General features: G+C 41.9%; 3 protein-coding genes across 7 annotated transcripts in view; 2 read left to right on the top strand and 1 right to left on the bottom strand.

Annotated features, from left to right (window-relative positions):
• Window positions 1-2,234, top strand: part of tlcd3bb (TLC domain containing 3Bb) — a 44,356-nt gene extending 42,122 nt beyond the window's left edge. For both annotated transcript variants that reach the window (XM_038991629.1, XM_038991631.1), the window contains one exon: window positions 497-2,234. In XM_038991629.1, the coding sequence (XP_038847557.1) occupies window positions 497-743 (247 nt within the window). In that variant the 3' untranslated portion in view covers window positions 744-2,234. The remainder of the gene's footprint in view (window positions 1-496) is intronic.
• Window positions 1,677-25,531, bottom strand: pagr1 (PAXIP1 associated glutamate-rich protein 1). 4 transcript variants are annotated; one of them, XM_038991627.1, is made up of 5 exons: window positions 25,375-25,531; window positions 23,238-23,424; window positions 8,723-9,053; window positions 5,001-5,089; window positions 1,677-2,645 (listed from the first exon to the last, which is right to left on the bottom strand). In XM_038991627.1, the coding sequence occupies exons 2-5, from the start codon at window positions 23,401-23,403 to the stop codon at window positions 2,398-2,400; spliced, it is 834 nt and encodes a 277-aa protein (XP_038847555.1). In that variant the 5' UTR covers window positions 23,404-23,424; window positions 25,375-25,531; the 3' UTR covers window positions 1,677-2,397. The 4 variants fall into 4 exon arrangements, with proteins under 4 accessions (XP_038847555.1, XP_038847556.1, XP_038847554.1 ...); XM_038991628.1 differs by having other exon boundaries at window positions 23,238-23,419; XM_038991626.1 differs by lacking the exon at window positions 25,375-25,531 and adding an exon at window positions 25,180-25,306.
• kif22 (kinesin family member 22) overlaps window positions 24,966-25,768 on the top strand; it is a 42,221-nt gene continuing 41,418 nt past the window's right edge. Inside the window, exon 1 of the mRNA XM_038991624.1 lies at window positions 24,966-25,136. The gene's annotated coding sequence lies outside the window, so the exon portion shown is untranslated. The remainder of the gene's footprint in view (window positions 25,137-25,768) is intronic.

The following is a 25,768-nucleotide window of genomic DNA, read 5'->3' as shown; positions in this document are numbered from 1 at the left end:
TGACCCATTACAATTTTTTTTGAGGTCTTGGCTGATTTCTTTTGATTTTCCCATGATGTCAAGCAAAGAGGGACTGAGTTTGAAGGTAGGCCTTGAAATACATCCACAGGTACACCTCCAATTGATTCAAATGATGTCAATTAGCCTATCAGAAGCTTCTAAAGCCATGACATCATTTTCTGGAATTTTCCAAGCTGTTTAAAGGCACAGTCAACCTAGTGTATGTAAACTTCTGACCCACTGAAATTGTGATACAGTGAATTATAAGTGAAATAATCTGTAAACAATTGTTGGAAAAATTACTTGTGTCATGCACAAAGTAGATGTCCTAACCGACTTGCCAAAACTTTAGTTTGTTAACAAGAAATTTGTGGAGTGTTTGAAAAACGAGTTTTAATAACTCCAACCTCAGTGTATGTAAACTTCCGACTTCAACTGTATGTGGCCACTCTAAATCCCCCATGTGCCCATTCTCTTTATAATTCCTCCCCTCCAGGTATGCGTCCATTCCCCTCCACATGGTTCCTTTCAACGTGCCCTGGCAAGTTAACCTGGGCGCAGCTATGCTCATGGCCCCCCAGGTCTACTGGTTCTCCCTCATTTGCCGAGGGGCCCTGCGACTCTTCACTGGCTCTTCCCGCTCCCGGAGGCCCCCGGTCACCGCCAAGGATGACTTGGCGCCGTCCCAGCCCGCCAATGGGTACAGCACTCATGCCACAGAGCAAAAGTCAGACTCTCACTGAGAAGAGGGTGAGCGGTAAGGAAGGAGTTGGGGATAATGTACCGATGGGTGAGGTTGAAAGGGAACGAAAGGTAGTGAGACTTTGAACAAGCATGAGTTTCGAAATGCTTCAAATGGTACGGTCTTTGTTGCCAGAATCTATACTCAATACCGATATTCTGCTTGTGCGAATAAAGGCGAGCGTTTGCACATTGAACAGCACACAACAAAGGCATCAGAAGCTATTGTTCCCCCTGATGCACGTTGAGAATGGAGAGAGATTAGCCTGAAAGAAGTATAGCGAGTGAGAAGTGGAGAGCGTCCTCATGTAGATCAAATGAAATCCTGTCTGCCGAGGAGGTAAGTTAGGAATGTATTATACTGGTATGTTTAGTACATTGCTGTAGATAGAAAGGCCTAATTCGGCTTAGTAACAAGAAACGACCTCTCCAAGCAGTATTTTGACTTGTTAGTATTTATCTGTATCCTCTGTACACTCTTAACAAATGTGACCAGGGTGGAAGGGAGGTAACCTCATAAGACTATTATGCTGCCTTATCTCAATTGTTTGTGTGTGTACTACATTTTATTTATTTTAATGTGGAATATTTAATTTTCCCTTGGACTGAAAATGTGACAAGTGTTCTTAGCTTCACGTTGATTTGGATTGTAGTTCTGTGTCTGATTTCCCATCCTGTTTTTATTTTTTTTAATCCATTTTGATCTCCAGTAGTTCAGGTAGCAAATGCATGAATCATTTCACCTGTTGGCAGTTAAACTCTGCCGCCTTGCAACAGCGTTATTTTATTCAGTATAGAGAATGTAATTTTGAGGAACAAAATAAATGGCCAATTTTGTGGGCCTTTGGGTTTCTATGCCCTACGTGGGTCCTTAACTTTTGAGTGAGTGGTATTGAAGCATATTAGGTAAATGAGTTAGTGCCAGTGCAACAACAAAAAAAGCAGCCCTATTTATTCCACATACTGTCATTCATTGGCTGACGTTACACAAGAATATTTAATAAAAAAATTTAAAACATATTTTATTACCACTGCTGTAATTAGTGAATTGCATAAATCGACCAGAATAGAATCAATACACTGTCTTGGTAGCATTTAGCATAGGTTGACCTTTCTAAAGCTCTTGAAACTGCTTTAGGAGTCTGTTTCCACTTCTTCAGTTTCTTATTTGTACTGAGCAAATTTAATTGAGCCACTGGTTTCAGGAGCCCTATTCACTCAGAAAACATAAAATACTAGGAAAACAAACGTGGTCCAGTAACCTTGGATGCAAGAAAGAAGATGGGACAATAACGTCTAGACGGCGATAAACTATTTCTATGTGGTTCTTGCCATTGGGGGAAAAATGCATTTCAACTGATTTACTGTATATGCTTATTTTATTTATTTGTGGTTTTGAATTGAATACGTATTAATGTACCGTATAAACTTCTGAGCCTTATGTGAAGGCTATATTGTTAACTCATAGCTAAAATATACTCCTCTGTTCTGAACTTGTCTGGGTGTTATATCAAGACACTGATTTATATATATAAAAACAAAAAAAAGAGTAATGTTTATTACAAGGCTACAAAACGCACAATCATACAAAATTGGTAATGGTATTAAAAAAAAATCAAGCTTCGAAGCTCTTGGCCTGCAGTTCTTCCCCCTGTCTCAGTATCGCCTCTGTCTTGGCGAGAAGATTTTGCTGGGGTCGCTGTCTCTCTCCCTCTCCTTTTCTCGCTCTTTTTGACTGTTGGGAGAGAGTGCCTCCTCGGGCCCGGCCCGGCTGCTCTTCTCGCTCTTGAAGAGGTCTCGTCCAGTCCGGAGAATGTGCTCGTCAATTTTGCGGTGGCGTTTCATATCTGACAGTACCTTGTCCAACCTAGCCTCCCGTTTGACAGAGGACCGAGCCGAAGACCCTGCGAAAAGAGGACAATGCATGAATAAACCCCAGAATGAGGATAGTGGTTGACCGCAGTTAACCATTGAGGGTATTTGTTTTAGTTCACCTGGTGGGTGGAGTTACTCCCAGGTTGGAAAAGTGATCGCATTTGTTTGCTAACCAGTAGTGCTGAGTGAGTAACTGACCTACATCGGGTCAATTATTTGAATTTCACGTCACACAAGTTTCTCTAGAGATGAATCAGATCCAGCCTGAACTGTGCAGTGTTGTAGTTTCCAACAGGCCAATATTCTACATAGTTTAACTCATAAAATGTGGTCCTTAACTACAATGACCATAATCCGTTGCGCATCAACTTGTCTGATCTGTGTTTCTTTCACACCTGCTACAGAAGAGCGAAGAATGCGCAATCGTGAGGTGATAAAGAGCAGCTGTTGCTTTGAGGTATCTACCAGAAAATAAATGATCTAAGTGATTGATATGTGGTATTCAGCAGTCAAAAGTATGCCTTATTTCATTTTAAGAACTACAAAATTGTGATTTTGTTAGGGCACAGGCAGAACCTCTATAGAGATGAGATGACTTGGAATGAAATAAAACAAATGTAATACACTAACAAACAGATTTAAATGTGAACAAATGATGTTTAACAAGTGGCAGTCACTACTATCATGGGACTTATTAATTTATTCTATGTTACAGGATTTAACCCACATAATGCATAGTCCATTTAATGTAAATAATCGTAAACCTGTGATAATTCTTTCATAATCTAACCGATTTTAAAAAAGCACTAATCGCTCAGCACTAATAACCAGGCTGCCTTCCGGGCATGAGCCGGGTACCCCGCTGAAGCAGACGGCGAAATTTCCTCAACAAAGTCAAATGTCAAGCACGTGGAGAACAGAGTTAGTATTCTGTGTTTTCACAGGAAAAAGTGTTTTCTTGAAGAAAACTAGTTTGAAAATTAGGGCATACATTTTATGCAAGACACTATATATACAAAAGTATATGTGGAGACCTCTTCAAAATTAGTGGATTCAGCTATTTTCGGCCGCACCCGTTACTGACAGGTGTATAAATCAAGCACATAGCCATGCAATCTCCTTAGGACAACATTGGCAGTAGTATGGCCTTAACTGACGAGCTCAGTGACTTTCAACGTGGCACCGTCATAGGATGCCAACAAGTCAAATTGCTGCCCTGGTCAACTAAGTGCTGTTATTGTGAACTGTAAACGTCTAGGAGTAACAACGGCTCAGCCGCAAAGTGGTAGGCCACACAAGCTCACAGAACGGGACCGCTGAAGTGTGTATAATCATTTGTTCTCGGTTGCAACACTCACTTCCGAGTTCCAAACGGCCTCTGAAAGCAACATCAGCACAAGAACTGTTCGAGCTTCATGAAATGGGTTTCCATGGCTGAGCAGCCGCACACAAGCCTAACATCCTCATGCACAATGCCAAGCGTCGGCTGGAGTGGTGTAAAGCTCGCCGCCATTGGACTCTGGAGCAGTGGAAACCCGTTCTCTGGAGTGATGAATCACGCTTCACCATCTGGCAGTCCGACGGACGAATCTGGGTTTGGCGGATGCCAAGAGAATGCTACCTGCCGAATGCATAGTGCCAGCTGTAAAGTTTGGTGGAGGAGGATTAATGGTCTGGGGCTGTTTTTCATGGATCAGGCCCTTAGTTCCCGTGAAGAGAAATCTTAATGCTTACAATGACATTCTAGACAATTATGTGCTTCCAACTTTGTGGCAACAATTTGGATTTTCGTGTTTCAGCATGACAATGCTCCTGTGCACAAAGTGAGGTGAGGTCCATACAGAAATGGGTGTGGAAGAACTTGACTGGCCTGCACAGAGCCATGACCTCAACCTCATTGAACACCTTTGGAATGAATTGGAATGCCAACTGCGAGCCAGGCCTAATTGCCCAACATCAGTGCCCGACCTCACTAATGCGCTTGTGGCTGAATGGAAGCAAGTCCCCGCAGCAATGTTCCAACATCTAGTGGAAAGCCTTCCCAGAAGAGTGGAACCTGTTATAGCAGCAAAGGAGGGGACCAAATCCATATTAATGCCCATGATTTTTGAACGAGATGTACGACAAGCAGATGTCCACATACCTTTGGTCAGGTAGTGTACATATTTCATGAAAAATGCATTATGCCACCTTCTTGACAATTATGCCCCAGCACCAGTTTTAGCTGCACTCCGGTTCAGTCTAATTGGATCTCATCAAATCACTGTGAATATGACTCGATATTAGGCAATAGGCAAGTGCTTGTAGACCCTAAGTTGCGTGAGAGATACTGTGGCATGAAAGGTATCTTCCAAAACAAAGAATGAGGTAAGTGAAAGTCATACCTGGTGTCCTGCGTCGGTTGATGAAAGCATTTTTTGGAGTCTGTTGCATCTGTTCTTCATCAAAATCAAACTCTGTGGGAGATGGGGCCCTGACAAAGAAAGAAAATACTAGTCATCCATACTGCCATAGTTTATCTTTATGAAAAACAGGGGGAGTCCCTAGGCCTCTATTTCAACAAACCTAACCCAATGGTAAGTGGTAGCACCATAGTTTTTTTTGGGGGGGGGGGTCAATTTTTTTTGCTGTTTTCACAACCCGAATTATGGGCGCAGCAGCTGGCTGTGGTGCGAAAGGGCTAGGTTTTGACAAATAAACAAGTTGTAGGTTTGTCAGGCTTGACCCCCTCACTGGCCAATCAGAACTTGCTTCATGGCTAAATGTGTGGTTGCTTCAAGTTGTGTATTTTATGTATTGCATTGTCAGCAAATCCAAATCGAATGTTAGTCCATTTATAGCCTATTTTCTTAAAATGGCCTACAGCAGTGTTTCCAAACGTGGTCCGGGGACCCCAAGGGGTGCACGTTGTGGTTTTTGCCCTAGCACTACACAGCCGATTCAAATAATCAACTGTGTAATACTAGGGCAAAAACCACAACGTGCACCCCCTCAGGGTCTCCAGGAAACGCTGGCCTACAGACACAAAATATAATGTAGGCCTATCCCATATTTCCTAAATATGTTGAACATGTTTGCACTCCGCATTGTTCTGAGTCAGGGATGGGCAACTGGCGGCCCTCAATTACCAAAACGGGGCCCCTGACCAGTCAACTCAGTCGGGGTCTCAACTTACTGTTGAGTGTTAGAATAATAGAATACACAGTCACTCACTCAGATAGCATATTAAAATGGCATAAGTTAAGTCATGGTAAAATGTCAGGAAATTTGCTTTAAAAAGGGTAAAAAGTCTCTAGGCCCCATGGCAAAATTGCAACATTTTCTCTACGCCCCATTGAAAAATGTGCAGAGTTACAATAAATGTACTTTTAAAATCGTTTTTTAAAATTTTGATCTTTGCCGTCACGACGGACCCAGTAAAATGTTTTACCCGCGAGGTATGGGTGCCACCCAACCAAATCTTGCTTAGGGGCCGGCTCTGGCCACTGGTATAATGCATTTAGTTAAGAGTTTACTTTAACTGCACAAATCAAACTTTTTGGGACCAGCCAGAGACCCTTTTAGTGATGGCAAATTCATCAGAACACAACTTGAAAATAGCATACAAGGAGTTTTTCTATGACCTCGGCAATGCAAGGCCGGACCAAGTCGAGTGCCCTGGGAAGACACATTTTAAAGGCCTCTTGACATCGAAGAGCCATTTTTGCAGTTTAAGCAAATTTTCTGCAATTCTACACAAAAGCTTAAATAGTACATTTATGTACAAAAAAATGTTTAAGGGGAAAACAAGAAGTATTGAGTTGAAACATTTATAATTGGTGGAGTACTGTGGATACCAATATCCATGTGAGTCTCCCAGGCCCATGTTGCCCAGCGTTATGAACATAAATTGTATATTAAAAGAGTTATGTAATATTTTTGCATTGTATTTTCAGAAAATGATCTACATTAATAGTGGAATGATAGTTTCACTATTATTTTCCCCCAAAAACTTATTGGGCCCACACAATTGCAGCCTTCCTTATTGGCCAACAAAAGACGGACTGGACTGACTCTTGTTTTCAAAGTGACTGTAACCAGCAAATCTCTGAGAACGCCTGTGGATCTGGGTATGCAGACCTGCAAGCCACTGTGGCCCCTCATGATGAGTTGAGATTGTGGCCCCCACCCGTTCTAAGTAATTGCATGGCTTAAATATGGAAATACGCTCAGTGCCTTCAGAAAGTATTCATACCCCTTGACTTATTCCACATTTTGTTGTTACAGCCTGAATTCAAAATTGATTAAATAAAAAGGTGCACCCATCTATACACAATACCCCCTGTTTTTAGAAATGTTTAGAAATGTATTAAATTAAATACAGATATCTAAGTTACATAAGTATTCACACTCAAGAGTCAATACTTTGTAGAAGCACCTTTGGCAGTGATTACAGCTGGGAGTCTTTCTGGGTAAGTCTGTAAGAGCGTTCCACACCTGGAGTGTGCAACATTTGCCCATTCATCTTTTCAAAATTCTCCCAGCTCTGTCATTGGTTGTTGATTATTGCTAGACAACCATTTTCAGGTCTTGCCATAGATTTAAGTCAGAATTGTAACTCGGCCACTCAAACATTCACTGTCTTATTGATAAGCAACTCCAGTGTAGATTTGGCCTTGTGTTTTAGGTTATTGTCCTGCTGAAAGGTGAACTAATCTTCCAGTGTCTGGTGGAAAGCAGAATGAACCAGGTTTTCCTCTAGGATTTTGCCTGTGCTCAGATCCATTCCGGTTTTTTTTTTATCCTGAAAAACAATTACAAGCATACCCATAACATAATGCAGCCACCACTATGCTTGAAAATATGGAGTGGTACTCAGTAATGTGTTGTATTGGATTTTCCCCAAACATAACACTTCAGGACAAAATGTTTGTTTTACAAAAAAAAAAAATTGTATTACTTTAGTGCCTTGTTGCAAACAGGATGCATGTTGTGGAATATGTGTTTTGTACAGGTTTCCTTGTTTTCACTGTCAATAAGGTTACTATTGTGGAGTAACTGCACCTGTTGTTGATCCATCCTCAGTTTTTCCCCATCACAGCCATTAAACTCCTGTTTTAAAGTCACCATTGGCCTCATGGTGAAATCCCTGAGTGGTTTCTTTATTCTACGGCAACTAAGTTAGGAAGGATGCCTGTATCTTTGTAGTGACTGGGTGTATTGATACTTCACCACGCTCAAAGGGATATTTAGTGTCTGCTTTGGTTGAATCTGTTTTTGAAATTCACTGCTCGACTAGGGTAGTCATTCAAAAATCATGTTAAAACCTATTAAATCGCACACAGTGAGTCCATGCAACTAATTATGTGACTTGTTAAGCACATTTTTACGCCTGAACTTATTTAGGCTTGCCATAAAAGGGGTTGAATACTTATTGACTCAAGACAATTCAGCTTATCATTTGTAATTAATTGGGAACATTTTGGAAGAACATAATTAAACTTTGACATTATGGGGTATTGTGTGTAATACAACCTGAATTTGAAATGGGATAAAATGTAACACAACAAAATCTGAAAAGTAAAAAGGTGTGAATACTTTCTGAAGGCATTGTAGCAATAGCCTACCATTGCCATTGAAATGGCCAGTAGTGACTTTGCAACATGAAAGGTTAAAAAACAAACATCTTACAAGCAGATTCAGAACCTTGGACAGTGATTGTAATTCCCGAGATTAAACAAAAGAAAGTGGAAGATGCATTTTTTTTACAAAATTATCAACGAAAAACAATAAGTCGTTAAATAACTTGTTCCTAAACACGCTTCCCTAGTCGCTAACACCTTTCATGCATTGGGCATCCAAACTTTTCACAGAAGCTGGACAAAAATAATGTCCAATATAAATAAAAAAAGGGGAATGTCTTGACTGTTTTGCTGCTCGTGATATTTTAATAAAGTGCCAGTGTGCCAGTTTTTACATGACGCAATTGCAAACTAAAGTGTGTTTGAAAATAGAGCCCCTAGACTTGCGTACCACAATGAACACAACTCTGCTTACCGTAGTCCTCCTGGACCAGAGCTAGAAGGAAACATAACCAACCTTAGATATAAATGAATACACAACTCACTTGCGCTCTCTATCCTCCCTCTCCCTCTCTTTTGCCGCCTCGTCCTCATCATCCCTCTCGGGAGAGGGGGTCCTCTCAGGTGTAGGCGGTCTTCGAGGAAGGGGCACAAAGTTCAGTTCCAGCTTTTCCCCTTTTGAAAGGAGCTCATACAGTCTTTTGATTTCGTCAGGAGGGGGCATCCAGTTTTTGGGGTCCTCGATTTCGTCATCGCTGTAGGCGATTTCCCACTCTCGCTCCACCTGCTTTCGATCGGCTCCCTCCATCTTGCTGTCTGCTTCCATCTCCCCCTTCTGCCCCTCTCCTTCCATCGCATCTCCACCTTTGTCTCCATCTGGAAAAAAACAGATGAATCGGACAGAAGCATGCATGTGTGTTAGTAAGTTAGTGTGTCATTCTTGAATTGCGGTGGTATTTGCAACCATGAAAAACTCATCCAAGGACGCCCTCCAGCTATTCTTTTTACCTTTCCTGTTACAAAACAATATCCCAAGTATAAGTATAAATGAAATAACTATAAATAATAGGCCCTTTTTTTAAATCCCAAAAATGTTGACGGAAAAACTAAATACGAGCATGTCTTGTTTGACACCTTTCCCACTTTTGTGAAATATCATCCAGCCGCAATCTGTCGTTATTTTTCGAATCGGGTATTCGGTGGGGTGGGCGAGAGGCCAGTGGCGATGCGTGAATTTGGCAAGGGAACAGTAAAGACAGATGTGTAAATTATAAGTTAATTACTATTAATCCATAATTCGTATGGTTGCATAGGCCCTAAATAGAAAACGCAAAATGTTCCGTACCCACAAAAAGCTTCTCTGTAATTCTATGTAACCTTTTATTTCACTAAGCAAGTCAGTTAAGAGCAAATTCTTATTTACAATGGCGGCCTACCCCAGCCAAACCCTAACCCGGACGATGCTGGGCCAATTGTGCGCTGCCCTATGGGACTTCCAATCAAGGCCGGTTGTGATACAGCCTGGAATCGAGTCTGTGGTGACACCTCTAGTATTGAGATGCAGTGCCTTAGACCGCCGCGCCACTCGGGAGCCTCAACATCCCTGTTAGTGAGCACTTCTCCTTTACCAAGATAATCCATCCACCTGACAGGTGTGGCATATCAAGAAGCTGATTAAACAGCATGATCATTACACATGTGCACCTTGTGCTGGGGACAAAATGTCATTCTATAATGTGCAGTTTTGTCACACAACACAATGCCAGAGATGTCTCAGGTTGAGAGAGTATGCAATTGGTATGATGGCTGCAGTTATGTCCACCAGAGCTGTTGAATTTTATGTTAATTTCTCGACCGTAGCCGTCGTTTTAGAGAATTTGGTAGTACGTCCAACCGGCCTCACAACCGCAGACCACATGTAACCACACCAGTCCAGGACCTCCAAATCCAGCTTCTTCACCTGGGGAATCGTCTGAGACCAGCCACTCGGACAGCTGATGATCTGTGGGTTTGCACAACCAAAGAAGTTCTGCACAGACTGTCGGAGACCGTCTCAGGGAAGCTCATCTGCATGCTCGTCGTCCTCACCAGGGTCTTGACCTGACAGCAGTTCAGCGTCGTAGCCGACTTCAATGGGCAAATGCTCACCTTTCGATGGCCACTGGCACACTGGAGAAGTGTGCACCTCACAGATTCAACTTTACCAGGCAGATGGCAGATGTGTGGGTGAGCCCCATGGTGGTGGTGGGGTTATGGTATGGGCAGGCATAAGCTATGGACAACGAACCCAATTGCATTTTATCGATGACAATTTGAATGCACAGAGATACCGTGACGAGATCCTGAGGCCCACTTTCGTGCCATTCATCTGCCGCCATTACCTCATGTTGTAGCATGATAATGCACAGCCTCATGTCGCAAGTCTGTACACAATTCCTAGCAGCGGAAAATGTCCCAGTTCTTCCATGGCCTGCATAATCAGACATGTCAACCATTTGCGCATGTTTGGGATGCTCTGGATCTACGTGTACGACAGCGTGTTCCAGTTCCCGCCAATATCCAGCAACTTCGCACAGCCATTGAAGAGGAGTGGGACAACATTCAACAGGCCACAATCAACAGCCTGATCAACTCTTTGCGAAGGAGATGTGTTGCGCTGCATGAGGCAAATGGTGGTCAAACCAGATACTGACTGGTTTTCTGAATCACGCCCCTACCTTAAGGTATCTGTGATCAACAGATGCATATCTGTATTCCCAGTCATGTGAAATTCATAGATTTAGAGCCAAATTAATTTATTTCAATTGACTGATTGCCTTATATGAATAGAAAAAGAGAGAGAGAGAGAGACACAGTGAGCTCTCACATTTTTCAACATGTTTCTTGCAAAAAGATAGATTTGGAGTAAGAAACTTGAATTTTTCGGCAGGGACATATACAGGATGCTACTCTCCATAGCATAACCTTCACTCCAGATCAAAACTCGAAACCTACAACCTAATGTTGGACAAAATTACCTGGAAGGATTAACACTACCAAGGACACCATCCAACCTGGAACTGAGACAGACCAGATACAACTTCAATTAGTACTGAGGTGTCGAGGCCTTTGAGCCCAACAAATGGCAGGTTACCCCACCCAAATCCAGAGGCCTTGAAGCTTCCCCCTGCTGTTCAAAGACCATCCACTGGCATTTTCTACAAGAAATCAGCCAAAAGAAGTAAAAGCTTCTCCAAAGTGGGTATGATACCGACTCCCGTTGCCTGCTGCACTGCTGTTTGGATTCCACCTGGCGATCTGATCACGGTCTGCCCTGGCTTGTCTCCCAGTCTGAAACAGGTACCCCTACCACACTCCCCCCTCTCTCACAAGCTTTCGCTCGCCTCCAGCACACTTGCACTGTTGGGGCGAGTGACTCTGAACTTACAATGGCTAGCCCCAGGTCATTCTTTTTTTTTCTTGTGCATTTTGCTATCTGCCTCATGACTCCTGCATGCTTTGTTGACTATGATATTTCTTGTTTACCCGCACAGCATTTAATCATGGCAAGGCGACTGGAAACATGACCGAATACAAACAGTGTAGTTATTCCCTCCGCAAGGCAATTAAACAAGCAAAGCGTCAGTATAGAGTCAAAGTAGAGTCGCAATTCAACGGCTCAAACACGAGACGTATGTGGCAGGGTCTACAGTCAACCACGGATTACAAAAAGAAAACCAGCCTCATCGCGGACATCAACGTCTTGCTCCCAGACAAATTAAACAACTTCTTTGAGGACAATAGAGTGCCACCGACACTGCCCGCTAACAAAGACTGTGGGATCTCCTTCTCCGTGGCCGACATGAGTAAAACATTTAAATGTGTTAACCCTCGCAAGGCTGCCGGCCCAGACGACATCCCTAGCCACGTCCTCAAATCATGCGCAGACCAGCTGGCTGGTGTGTTTACGGACATATTCAATCAATCCCTATCCCAGTCTGCTGTCCCCATATGCTTCAAGATGGCCACCATTGTTCCTGTTCCCAAGATAGCTAAGGTAACTGACATGACTATCGCCCCGTAGCACTCACTTCTGTCATCTTCAAGTGCTTTGAGAGACTAGTCAAGGATCATATCACCTCCACCCTACTTGATACCCTAGACACAGTCCAATTTGCTTACCACCCCAATAGGTCTACAGACGATGCAATCGCCATCACACTGCCCTATCACATCTCGACAAGAGGAATACCTATGTAATAATTCTGTTCATTGTCTACAGCTCAGCATTTAACACCATAGTACCCTCCAAACTCATCAAGCTTGAGACCCTGGGTCTCGACCCTACCCTGTGCAACTGGATCCTGGACTTTGACGGGCCGCCCCCAGGTGGTGAAGGTAGGAAACAACATCTCCACCCCACTGATCCTCAACACTGGGGCCCCACAAGGGTGTCTTCTCAGCCCTCTCCTGTACTCCCTGTTCACCCACGACTGCGTGGCCATGCAAGCCTCCAACTCAAATCATCAAGTTTGCAGACGACACTACAGTGGTAGGCTTGATTACCAACAATGACGAGACAGCCTACAGGGAGAAGGTGAGGGCCCTCGGAGTGTGGTGTCAGGAAAATAACCTCACTCAACGTCAACAAAACAAAGGAGATGATCGTGGACTTCAGGAAACAGCAAAGGGAGCACCCCCCTATCCACATCGACGGGACAGCAGTGTAGAAGGAGGAAAGTTAAGTTCCTCGGCGTACACTGAAATGGTCCACCCACACAGACAGCGTGGTGAAAAAGGCTCAACAGTGCCTCTTCAACCTTAGGAGGCTGAAGAAATGTGGCTTGTAACTTTTACAGATGCGTTGTATTGTTGTCTCTACCTTCTTGCTCTTTGTGCTGTTGTCTGTGCCCAATAATGTTTGTACCCTGTTTTGTGCTGCTGCCATGTTGTTGCTACCATGCTGTGTTCTCATGTGTTGCTGCCACACTGTATTTTTTAATTTTTTAATCCCAGCCCCCATCCCCACAGGAGGCCTTTTGCCTTTTGGTACGCCGTCATTGTAAATAAGAATTTGTTCTTTAACTGACTTGCCTAGTTAAATAAAGGTTAAATAAAAACAAAAAAATATGAACTGTATCTCTGTAAAATCTTTGAAATTGTTGCATGTTGCATTAATATTTTTGTTCAGTGTATTAGACCTAGGCTACAATGAATAAGCAACCACCTGATCTTGGTTGTAGGTAAACATCTGAAAGAAAGACAAGAAAACCCACCTAAACATGCCTAAATCCTGATATATTGTTCTGTGGGCAGATTAAACAAAATGAGAGTTCTTTGGCAATGCAGATCAGCGCTAGGTTTTCCGACAACCTAATTAAGCATTCAAAGAATCAAACATGGCGGAGGTAGGGAAATTGTGTCACTTTTCTTGCGTTCTGTGCAACAGAGTCAGGGTATATGCAACAGTTTGGGCCGCCTGGCTCGTTGCGAACTAATTTGCCAGAATTTTACGTAATTATGACTTAACAGCAATATTTAGACTTATGGATGCCACCCATTAGATAAAATACAGAACAGTTCCGTATTTCACTGAAAGATAAACGTTTTGTTTTCGAAATTACAAGTTTCCGGATTTGACCATATTAATGACCTAAGGCTTGTATTTCTGTGTGTTATTATATTATAATTAAGTCTGATTTGATAGAGCAGTCTGACTGAGCGGTGATAGGCAGCAGCAGGCTCGTAAGCATTCATTCAAACAACACTTTACTGCGTTTGCCAGCAGCTCTTCGCAATGCTTCAAGCATTGCGCTGTTTATGACTTCAAGCCTATCAACTCCCGAGATTAGGCTGGCAATACTAAAGTACCTATTAGAACATCCAATTGTCAAAGGTATATGAAATAGAAATAGTCCTATAATAACTACAACCTAAAACTTCTTACCTGGGAATATTGAAGACTCATGTTAAAAGGAACCACCAGCTTTCATATGTTCTCATGTTCTGAGCAAGGAACTTAAACGTTAGCTTTTTTACATCACATATTGCACTTTCTTTCTTCTCCAACACCTTGCTTTTGCATTATTTAAACCAAATTGAACATGTTTCATTATTTATTTGATACTAAATTGATTTTAGTGATGTATTATATTAAGTTAAAATAAGTGTTCATTCAGTATTGTCATTATTACAAATATATATATAAAAAATATATATTTTTAAAATCGGCCGATTAATCGGTATCGGCTTTTTTTGGGTCCTCCAATAATCGGTATCGGTGTTGAAAAATCATAATCGGTCGACTTCTATTCGATAATGCAGTGGGGTGTCTTTGCGACCTCTGTTGCGGAGGGCCTTGAATGTGCAAGGTGTTTTGGAGTCCAATGTTCAACCCAGTGTCCAAAACCTTGGTCTCTGTCGAAGGTTTTGGGTCTTTCATTAGTACAACCCCAAACACAGATCAAAAAGCATCTAGGAAGGGTTAAGGAAAAAATGCTGGACTGTTCTGGAGTGGCCAGCAATGAGTCCAGATCTGAATCCCATAGAAAACCTATGGTAGCAGTTGGTCTAGACTCTAAACTAAATTATAAACTGGTTGGTTCGAGCCCTGAATCCTGATTGGCTGACAGCCGTGGTATATCAGACCGTATACCACAACATATATTTTTACTGCTCTAATTAAGTTGGTAACCAGTTTATAATAGCAGTAAGGCATTTCTGGGGTTTGTGATATATGGCCAATATACCACGGCTAAGGGCTGTGTCCAGGCACTTTGTTGTGTCGTGCCTAAGAACAACCCTTAGCCGTAGTATAATGGCTTAACTTCTTATGGATGGGGGGGGGGCAGTATTGAGTAGCTTGGATGAATAAGGTGCCCAGAGTAAACTGCCTGCTACTCAGGCCCAGAAGCTAAGATATGCATATTATTAGTAGATTTGGATAGAAAACACTCTGACGTTTCTAAAACTGTTTGAATGATGTCTGTGAGTATAACAGAACACATATGGCAGGCAAAAACCGGAGAAAAGAATTCAACCAGGAAGTGGGAAATCTGAGGTTTGTAGGTTTAAGTCTTTGCCTATCCAAGATACAATGTACATTTGGTTCATTGCACTTCCTAAGGCTTCCACTAGATGTCAACAGTCTTTAGAACCTTGTTACAGGCTTTTTCCGTAAAGCTTTTTTGAAATCTGACACAGCGGTTGCATTAAGGAGAAGTATATCTTTAATTCCATGTATAACTCTTGTATTTTCATCAACTTTTATGATGAGTATTTCTGTAAATTGATGTGGCTCTCTGCAAAATCACCGGATGTTTTGGAAGCAAAACATTACTGAACATAAGGTGCCAATGTAAACTGAGATTTTTGGATACAAATATGAACTTTATCGAACAAAACATACATGTATTGTGTAACATGAAGTCCTATGAGTGTCATCTGATGAAGAGCAAAGGTTAGTGATTCATTTTCTCTATTTCTGCTTTTTGTGACTCCTCTCTTTGGCTGGAAAAATTGCTGTTTTTTTCGGCGACTAGGTGCTGACCTAACATAATCGCATGGTATGCTTTCGTCGTAAAGCCTTTTTGAAATCGGACACTGTGGTGGGATTAACAACAAGTTTATCTTTAAAATTGTGTAAAATACTTGTATGTTTGAGGAATTTTATTTTGAGATTTCTGTTGTTTGAATTTGGCGCCCTGCACTTTCACTGGCTGTTGTCAAATCGATCCCGTTAACCGGATTTCAGCCCGTCTCATCCCTAAGAAGTTAATTATGCACCCCTCAAACACAGCTGAAGAGTGGGACAAATTGCCAGTAGACAAGTGCAGCAAGCTCATTGACGGCTACAAGAAGCATTTGTCAGCAGTTATCTTGGCCAAAGGCTGTGTGTCAAGTACTAGCTCCTGGCCTGGGTGCGAATATTTTTATTTAAACTTTATTTAACTAGGCAAGTCAATTAAGAACAAATTCTTATTTACAGCAAAAGGCCTCCTGCTGAGACGGGGGATTTAAAATAAAAATGTAGGGAAAAAAACATCACGACAAGAGAGACAACACTAGATAAAGAGAGACCTAAGACAACACAACATGGCAACAACACGGTAGCAGCACAAACATGGTACGAAAGGCAAAAAAGTAAGCGCGACAATACATCACGTAAAGCAGCCACAATTGTCAATAAGAGTGTCCATGATTGAGTCTTTGAATGAAGAGATGGAGATAAAACTGTCCAGTTTGAGTGTTTGTTGCAGCTCGTTCCGGTCGCTAGCTGCAGCGAACTGAAAAGAGGAGCGACCCAGGGATGTGTGAGCTTTGGGGACCTTTAACAGAATGTGACTGGCAAAACGGGTGTTGTATGTGGAGGATGAGGGTTGCAGTAGATATCTCAGATAGGGGGGAGTGAGGCCTAAAAGGATTTTATAAATAAGCATCAACCAGTGGGTCTCACGCCGGGTATACAGAGATGGACAGTTTACAGAGGAGTATAGAATACAGTGATGTGTCCTATAAGGAGCATTGTTGGCAAATCTGAATGGCCGAATGGTAAAGAACATCAAGCTGCTTAAGACCACCCTTACTTGCCAATCTATGGATGGTTATCTGAATCAGGGTTAGTTAGGCAGCTGGGGTGAAAGAGTGATTACAATAGAGGAAAGCAAGTCTAGATTTCACCTTAGTCTGCAGCTTGGATATGTGCTGAGAGAAGGACAGTGTACCATCTAGCCATACACCCAAGTACTTGTATGAAGTGACTACCTCAAGCTCTAAACCCTCAGAGGTAGTAATCACACCGGTTGGGGGGGGGGGGGGGGGGTTTGGAGCATTCTTCTTAATGATCCACATAACCTTGTTCTGAACACCTTCAAAACAAAGGTCAAGGGCAGAGAAAGCTTTGTTGCAGAGCGTTTAACGCAGAATCCAGGGAGGTGCCAGCTGAGTATAAGACTGTATCCTCTGCATATAAATGGATGAGAGAGCTTCCTACTGCCTGAGCTACACTACATCACCAAAAGTATGTGGACACCCCTTCAAATTATCAGATTCGGCTATTTCAGCCACACCTGTTGCTGACAGGTGAATAAAATCGAGCACACAGCCATGTAAATCTCCATAGACAAACATTGGCAGTAGAATGGCCCATACTGAAGAGGTCAGTGACTTTCAACGTGGCACCGTCATAGGATGCAACCTTTCCAACACGTCAGTTCGTCAAATTTCTGCCCTGCTAGAGCTGTCCCGGTCCACTTTAAGTGCTGTTATTGTGATGTGAAAACATCTTGGAGCAACAACAGCTCAGCCGCGAAGTGGTAGGCCACACAAGCTCACAGAACGGTACCACCGAGTGCTGAAGTGCGTAAAATCGTCTGTCCTCGGTTGCAACACTCACTACCGAGTTCCAATATGCCTCTGGAAGCAACAGCAGCACAAGAACTGTTTGTCGTGAGCTTCATGAAATGGGTTTCCATGGTCGAGCGGCCACACACAAGCCTATAATCACCATGCGCAATGCCAAGCGTTGGCTCGAGTGATGTAAAGCCTGCCGCCATTGGACTCTGGAGAAGTGTAAACGTGTTCTCTGGCGTGATGAATTACACTTTACCATCTGCCAGTCCGACGAACAAATCTGGGTTTGGCTGAAGCCAGGAGAACGATACCTGCCCGAATGCACCTTGCAAACTGTAAAGTTTAGGGGAGGAGGAATAATGGTCTGGGGCTGTTTATCTTGGTTCGGGCTAAGCCCCATAGTTTCAGTGAAGGGAAATCTTACCGCTACAGCATACAACGACATTCTAGACGATTCTGTGCTTCCAACTGTGTGGCAACAGTTTGGGAAGGCCCTTTCCTGTTTCAGCATGATAATGCCCCCATGCGCAAAGCGAGGTCCATACAGAAATGGTTTATCGAGATCGGTGTGGAAGAACTTGACTGGCCTGTAACAGAGCCCTGACCTCAACCCCATCGAACACACAATACCCCATAATGACAAAGCAAAACTGGTTATTATTAATTTTTTGTAAATGTATTAAAAATAAACTAAAACATCACATTTACATAAGTATTCAGACCATTTACTCAGAACTTTGTTGAAGCACCTTTGGCTGCAATTATAGCCTTCGAGTCTTCTTGGGTATGAATACTATCTAAATGCACTGTATAAGGATAATGGGTGTTGGGCCAGAGATAGATCGTCTGTGAAAAAGGGTCTACTTGCTGTTCACACAAACCAACACTGTTTTGGATGGGAATGTCCGTTCTACTCATTCTAATCCTATGGGACAATCGTTATAGGTATGTAATATTTGTAGCATTGTACAGCTAAGCCAGAGTCATCTTCAGACCTAACTCAAATTTAAATATCGGGCTGTGTCATCATGACTTTAGATAATTATTTGACACGTTGAACTTTTTTCATTTGAACAATTCTGGGTGGCAAAAGCTATAAGGGAATAAGATGGGGGGGAAAAAGAGATCAGATCCTGAAAACGTGACCGCAATAATTGGTGAGTACGTTTTTAATCATCGATTGCAAATGAGCATTTGACAATGTATTGTCAAGATATTGTTTTAAAAATAATGACTTATAAATGACTCATGGCAGAAAGAATTTTGAATATTATTCCAGACACTGATATGGCTTAAAGGGATACTGAGAGATTTAGGTTGTTTTTCTCAGTCAGACGAACTCATTTCTGTCTCAGCGTGTAGTTTGGAGATGATTGAAGTTAGCACATAGTTAGCTTAGCACAATTACTAGAAGTCTCGCACAGTAGCCAGCTCCTCTCAAAAACAGACTTCCAACTACTCCAAAGCTGGGTGGTTGGTCATTTTAGTCTTACGAAGCTATACATAGTAGGGATGCACGATATATAAGTGAACATATCGGAATCGGACGATATGAGTAAAAATGTCAACATCGCTATCGGCCGATGCCTAGTTTAACGCCCGATGTGCAAAACCGATGTCAAAGCTGACGTGCATACCTATATAACGAAGGTACATGATGTAATGAATCCAGGTAAAATTGTGCGCAACACAGCAACCCTAACCTATCCCACAATGTCTGCCATGTGGATTGAGCAGTCAAGTCGAGCAGTCATTTGAAAGAGTAAGAGCATTTCAGCGAGACAACTCAAAGGCGAAATCCATTAAAGCCAAGATAATGGAATTCATTGCCCTTGACAATCAACCGTTCTGTCGTGGGTGATGTTGGCTTTCGCCGACTGGTCGAGCACCGGTACACACTACCAAGTGCGTTATATTTCAGATGTTGCCCTACCGGAGTTACACAGTAATAGCATTACTGCTATTAGCTTCACGACATACATACTATGGAATGCCGTTTGGGTCTTTGCGCGTCAAAAAAGATACAGTAGCACTGTCAAAGCTGTGCAAAAAAAGTCAGCAAACATACAAACACCGGCCACGAACGATGTGTTTACAAAACCGCGTTGGTAATAAAGCATAATTTGTTCGACCGCAACTTCTGGGGTAGCTAGCTTTAGCTTGGTACCTAGCTAGCACCAATACAACCAGCTTGAAAACAATGACAAGTAGAAACTTTTTTAATTTATTCTTACCAATGATTTAGGAATCCTTCCGAGTAAGTATTAGCTAGGTTGCCACTTGTTGTTCACCTGTTGAAATTGAACAGTTCATGAAAATAAATAGCTAGCCAGCTACTTAACCTTGTTGTCCAAAGCTAACGTTACAAAGCAGCCAGCTAGCTTCATTTGGCTAGTGAAATGGACCGGGGTTGTGTGTTGTGAAGCTAGCCACAATAAGGATTAGGCACAATAAACGACTAAACAAATGAACAATGAAACAGCACAGCAAGTCAGTAAGTGAAAGGAATAGGTTTTCATTATGTTTTACTGGTAATGGAGACATACGTAAATGCTAACAAAATAACTTTTTGGTCAGTGTGTGTGTGTGTAACCTTCATTTAACTAGGGAGGTCAGTTAATTAAGAACAAACTCTTATTTACAATGACGGCCTACCCCGGCCAAACCCGGACGACGCTGGGCCAATTGTGCGCCGCCCTACGGGACTCCCGATCACGGCCGGTTGTGATACAGCCCGGGATCGAACCAGGGTCTGTAGTGACACCTCTAACACTGAAATGCAGTGCCTTAGACCACTGCGCCACTCGGGAGTGGGGTCCGGGGGTGAGCCAGAAATATCTTCACAAGCAATTATTATAAGCGCAATTGCTGGCAGTGGCGCGAAATGCTGTGGGTTTTGGTAAATAAACAAGTTGTAGTTGTGACGAGGGCTTGGCCACTCACTGGCCAAGCAAGGCGTTCCATGGCTTAATACTGCATGCGTTTGTCTGAAGTTCTTTAGGTTATTGACGGTCTTTGCGTCAATACGCTCTGTAGGTTATTGACGGTCATCAACTCCAATTCGGCTGAGGGCACGGAATATTCTCCTCCTAGTTCATTGTGGATTGACACTACAGATTAGTAGCCCTTTACATTCATACCAGTATACGGCTTGAAAATGGCAGATTTGGACACTGATAAGCGCCTAAATTGGAACGCAGTGGCTGTACAGGTTCTCCGCTTCACAGCTCTGTATTGGTTTTGACTGACAGCCGTTCTGAACTTAAGCACCGCGCGAGACGAGGTTGCCCCCTCCCTCCCGCTAAATGGGCAACTTTAACAAATGTTTTTGTTGTCTGAGTGAGGGAAATGCTGTAAATTACAAGGACTCTATGTATTTTGAAGGATGAGACGTTGAGGATTATAATAAATACCGCTTTGATGTCATACATGCAAGCCAAACATCCGTGAGTCTAAATGTGCACTTCACATTTCCATAATGATAAAACGAATGTAATATACAGTGTCAACGTTTATGATCACTATGTTTGATGTACAGTTACAAGATGTCATGGCACTATATCCTGGGTTGTCCTGAACAGAATTAGGTTATATTTGTTGTATTGTGAAGAAAATTTGCCGTGGAACATGTAACTGAATGCACTCATGACTCCATTCTACTCTCACCAAAACTACAACCTGCTTCTCTGAATTACCTAGTGAAAGCCTAACACTGTAATATCATATTTTATAATTTAGCTAGTCGTGTTGGCAATAGAACAAGCTTTCAAATTACACCCACCTGACCCAGATAATGGACAGTTTTTGGATTGCGTAAACAACAACAGTACATTGTGTAAAGGCAGAGATGCAGGGTTGTGTTCCAAACAAAACATCTACAAGTGTGCTTTCTATACTTCCTCAACCGCACAGCTAGGAGAGCTGGGAAAAAAATGGACCTTATAGTTTAAGATTCTTCTTTGATTCATAAAAGTGCATTAAAATGACTCAACTGTACACACTCAAAACCTTGTTGCACCTACTCCACATTTGCTCGTTATGCTACTGAATGTATATAGAGTATTTTCAGATTTTGTTATCAACAAAACGAGGTGAAAAGTACAGAAAATGTAGAATGCGCATAAAATCAATAGTGTAATGTTCGGATTCAGTCTTCTGTCAGGTGAACTGTTGTGTCCTCACCTTTAGTCTAGTAACTGTCCCATAATCTCCAAACTGTTACCTTTTAATTGCTACCATGGTTATGCATTTCCATATTTCTTCTGAAAGAAAGATCTCAATTTAGCCTTATCTATATAGGCCAATTCCCACGAGTGTAAGGGATTAAATAGCATAGGCAACAGTTACAAAAAAAATCCGGTGTTTACTCAATATGTTTGGAGTGTTGACAGTCAACATTGCAACTGGCTTTAACGAGTATAGGCCTTCACGCATCGCACTTCTCAAATAAAAAAATACTAGGCTCCCGTAAATGGTATTGTATGTGTGAGGCACATTCTCAATAAGCAAGATATATCCTAGGCCTGACATTCATATGGCGTTAATGGACTGAAAAATGTTAACAGCCTACGTTTGGAGGAGCGCGTCTTTGGTAGCCGGACAAGAGGCGCTCTTTGGAAATGGGGAGGAATTCAAGCTAAATGTATGTATGCATTGCAGGTAGGCCTATGTGAATTGTGAATAATGCAGAAGCATGTTGGCAAAAGCCTCACGTGTAGACCATTTAAAAACCTTTTATGGATAGACTACTTGGCTAATGCATGGCCAGGATATGAAAGACACCAGACACATTGCTGTTGAACCAGCTTTCGTTATATTTCGGTAAGGATAGCCTACTAAGGGCTTAAAAAAAATCGAACTAAAACAGAAAACAAGCAATTGTTACAGGAAAATAACTTAAATGTTTCTAAATAGGAGTGTCACCGGATTATCTCAACTCTCGTTCCATGATGGGCATATAGCCTACCGATGGGTTTTTATGCACATCCAAAATAATAAAAGGAGCAGGCTAAAATAATGTAATAGTCTACATAGATAAAAAGGGGATGTCCGCTCACTGTTTTGCTGCTACCACAATTAATCTTTCAATAAAGCTTTGGTGATTAAGATTTATTTCAAAGCGGTCTCACGAGCCAAACCTTTTATCGATAATCTTGACTACCTGGCGAATGCATTGGGCATGACAAAATAAACTGCCTTCATTGAGAGGAGGGGAGGCTATAAAAAAAAATATATGTTTCTAAATACGAGGTTTACGGCCACAAAAAGCACACCTCTCTTGTTCCATGTGCATATGGCCACTGTGCACCACGGCTGGATAGGCTGGACTTTCGTTGTCAAAATCCTGTCATAACAAACCTTGTTACTGCTAAGACCAGCTTTCGGTTAGTCTTAAATAGCCACACCAGCCCATACTGAAAATGGCACTTTGGCGCACCTTTTTAAGGACACACCTCAGATATTGACACCCCTCCCACCTCAGCGCAAGCGAGCTCATATAAGACAGGTAAATTACCAATCCTGGTGCTAGGGTTTGAATATAGAAGAACGCAGACTTTAACAGGTCGAAATTGCAAACAAGCGTGCGTTTCACAATTGCGCTGGCTTAACGCTAGCTGAAAATAGAGCCCATTGAGGACACTTAGGACTTAAAGCAGCTAGCTAGGTAGAGGCTTCTTTCTTCCCATAAAGTTGTGAATGTGTAGTTAGCATTACCCCAGAGGGGCCTACCTTTTGCATCCTCTGATTTGGTCTCCTCTGCTTTTGCAGCTGCCACATCTGTCCCGTCTTCGTCACCTTCCTCTTCCAGACCAGTGGTTTTCTCAGTGTCCCCCACTCCAAGCACCTCTATTCCCTCTCTCAGTGAGGAGTCTGTAGTAGCCTCTGCAGCCTGCATTATCTTGATGTTGCTACTATGCTAGAGAGAGTTTGAGTTGAGTTACATGTTAGCACCAGTAACAGTAATGTTTGCTACAAACCCACCCCTAGGACAGAAGACATGCATATAAAAAAAACCTGATCTATGTTGAGAAAGTGTCTTTCAACAAAGCTTATGGAGAAATTTCGGGTCAGAAAAATAGCCTGGCTATTACATGGACGCTGAATGATCAGCCTGCTCCACAGTCCCTATGGAAGCTCTAGTCTAGATTCCCTGGTTAAATTATGTTTATGAACACTTTTAAACTGTCTCCATGGCTAAGGTAATAAGAAATACAGTGCCTTCAGAAGGTATTCATACCCCTTGACTTATTTCAACAACAAAAAAGGCATCTTTGGCAGCGATTACAGCTGTGAGTCTTTCTGGGTAAGTCTCCACACCTGGATTGTGCAACATTTGCCCATTATTTTTTTCAAAATTCTTCAAGCTCGGTCAAATTGATTGTTGATCATTGCGAGACAACCACTTGACTGGGTGTTTTGATACACCAATCCAAAGTGTAATTAATAACTTCACCATGCTCAAAGGGATATTCAGCTTTTTATCTTTTTACACTCATCTACCAATAGGTGCCCTTCTTTGCGAGGCATTGGAAAACCTCCCTGGTCTTTGTGGTCGAATCTGTTTTTCAAATTCACTGCTCAACTGAGGGACCTTACAGATACTTGTATGTGTAGGGTACTGACATGAGGTAGCCATTTAAAAAATAATGTTAAACACTATTGCACACAGAGTGAGTCCATGCAACTTATCATGACTTGTTGAGCACATTTTTACTCCTGAACGTATTTAGGCTTACCATAACAAAGAGGTTGAATACATATCGACTGATATGTAGTATACCGAAGTTTGAGGTTTGTCTCTTAGAAGAGTTTAAACGGGACATGTTGCCACGGGTATTTTCCAAGTTCCATTGATTTCAATACAATATCGATGTGGTTGATTAATTTGCGTGCGCTCTATTAATTACAGTAAAACAAGCTCATCAATTTGAGTGAGCAGTTTTAAATGTACTAATTTAGCTAAATACAAGTAAGCTGAACACACATCTGACATGTGTACAGAGAGTATTTTTTTTATGTCTTGGTCTTCAACATATCAATGTATTTCAACATATTGATTATTCATTTGGACAGAATTCTACTTAAATCAGGTAAAAACGACTGAATGAGCCAAAAAAACATGATATGATTGATAGATTTGGATGATAGTGAAATCGTGAAAATATGTTTGTTTTGCCTACTATTAGCCTAGCTACACATTACATGTTATTAAAGTCAGCTAGCTAAGTTAACTGTATGTTAGCTGACTAAACTCCACTCCATGGTGAAGACGTTTCTGATGAACTCTACCAAAGGAGTGGAGCAGAGACCAGGCTTTGTGGAATTCAAGTCCGACTACAATCGATTTGCCTAAGGTCAATACTTCAAAATAATTGAATTACGAAACATGTACCTTGTACTTATGTGTATCCTCTGTAGTTGCATGCCTTTCTTTGTTTGCTGAAATCCATACTTTTTCAATAAACGTTAATCAAATACAACCACAGACTGGTTTCCTTGTTGAGATTCAACTGGCACATGCGATGAGTTGCCATCTTAGATCAACAGCAATGAGCAAACAAGTTATTGAAAAAGTATGAATTTCAGCAAACAAACAAAACCATGCAACTACACTGAGGACAAATATAGGTAAGTTAAGCGTTTCAGAATTAAGCACGTTTAAAGTATTGACCTTGGGCGAATCGATGTAGTCGGAGCTGAATTCCACAAAGCCTGGTCTCTGCTTCACTCCGTTGCTGGAGTTCATCATAAACTTCCTTCACCATGGAGTGGAGTTTAGTCAGCTAACTAACTATATGTTAGTGAGCAGGAACATGCATTGCAATTGTCACTGTAAGAAACTATTGCAAGATATTACGTTTGCTACCTTGATCCAATTGTCAGTCTGTTTTCGGAGATAGATCGGGTAGACAACGCAAATTATCCTACCAGTTAGTAATTGATAAATGCATCAAAAGTCTAAACATTCAAAACTAAGCAGATGGGAGACACACAGACGTAAACACAGCGCCATTTTCTGGAGAAACGAGACACAGACAGTGGGGGCGGGGCGTAAGGAACCATGCACCCAAAAATAATTATTAATTTCCAAGCTTCATGATATCAGGTAACAATATTCAAATCGACCAAATGTATATTATATTGCTTACTTGGATAATTGCAACATTTACGTGATTTTGACAATTACATTTGATGAGGAAGTGGTGGAGGAAGTTTACGTCATAGGTCATACGACCAAGAGTGTCGATTGGCTCAGTTTG

This window comes from Salvelinus namaycush, chromosome 4, assembly GCF_016432855.1.
Source record: "Salvelinus namaycush isolate Seneca chromosome 4, SaNama_1.0, whole genome shotgun sequence".
In the NCBI taxonomy this organism is placed as follows: Eukaryota; Metazoa; Chordata; class Actinopteri; order Salmoniformes; family Salmonidae; genus Salvelinus; species Salvelinus namaycush.
The sequence above is the reverse complement of the archived record's forward strand: the minus strand, read 5'-3'. Positions and strand labels throughout refer to the sequence as shown.

What these genes read in the sequence shown, in the direction of transcription:
- pagr1 (XM_038991625.1), bottom strand. Translation starts at nt 24,331, where the DNA reads ATGTCCCGTTTAAACTCTTCTAAGAGACAAACCTCAAACTTCGGTATA. An exon ending in AGGGAGGATAGAGAGCGCAA is followed by an intron (nt 5,090 to 8,722) that starts GTGAGTTGTGTA and finishes TTTCTTTGTCAG; the next exon opens with GGCCCCATCTCCCACAGAGT. An exon ending in CAACCGACGCAGGACACCAG is followed by an intron (nt 2,646 to 5,000) that starts GTATGACTTTCA and finishes CTCTTTTCGCAG; the next exon opens with GGTCTTCGGCTCGGTCCTCT.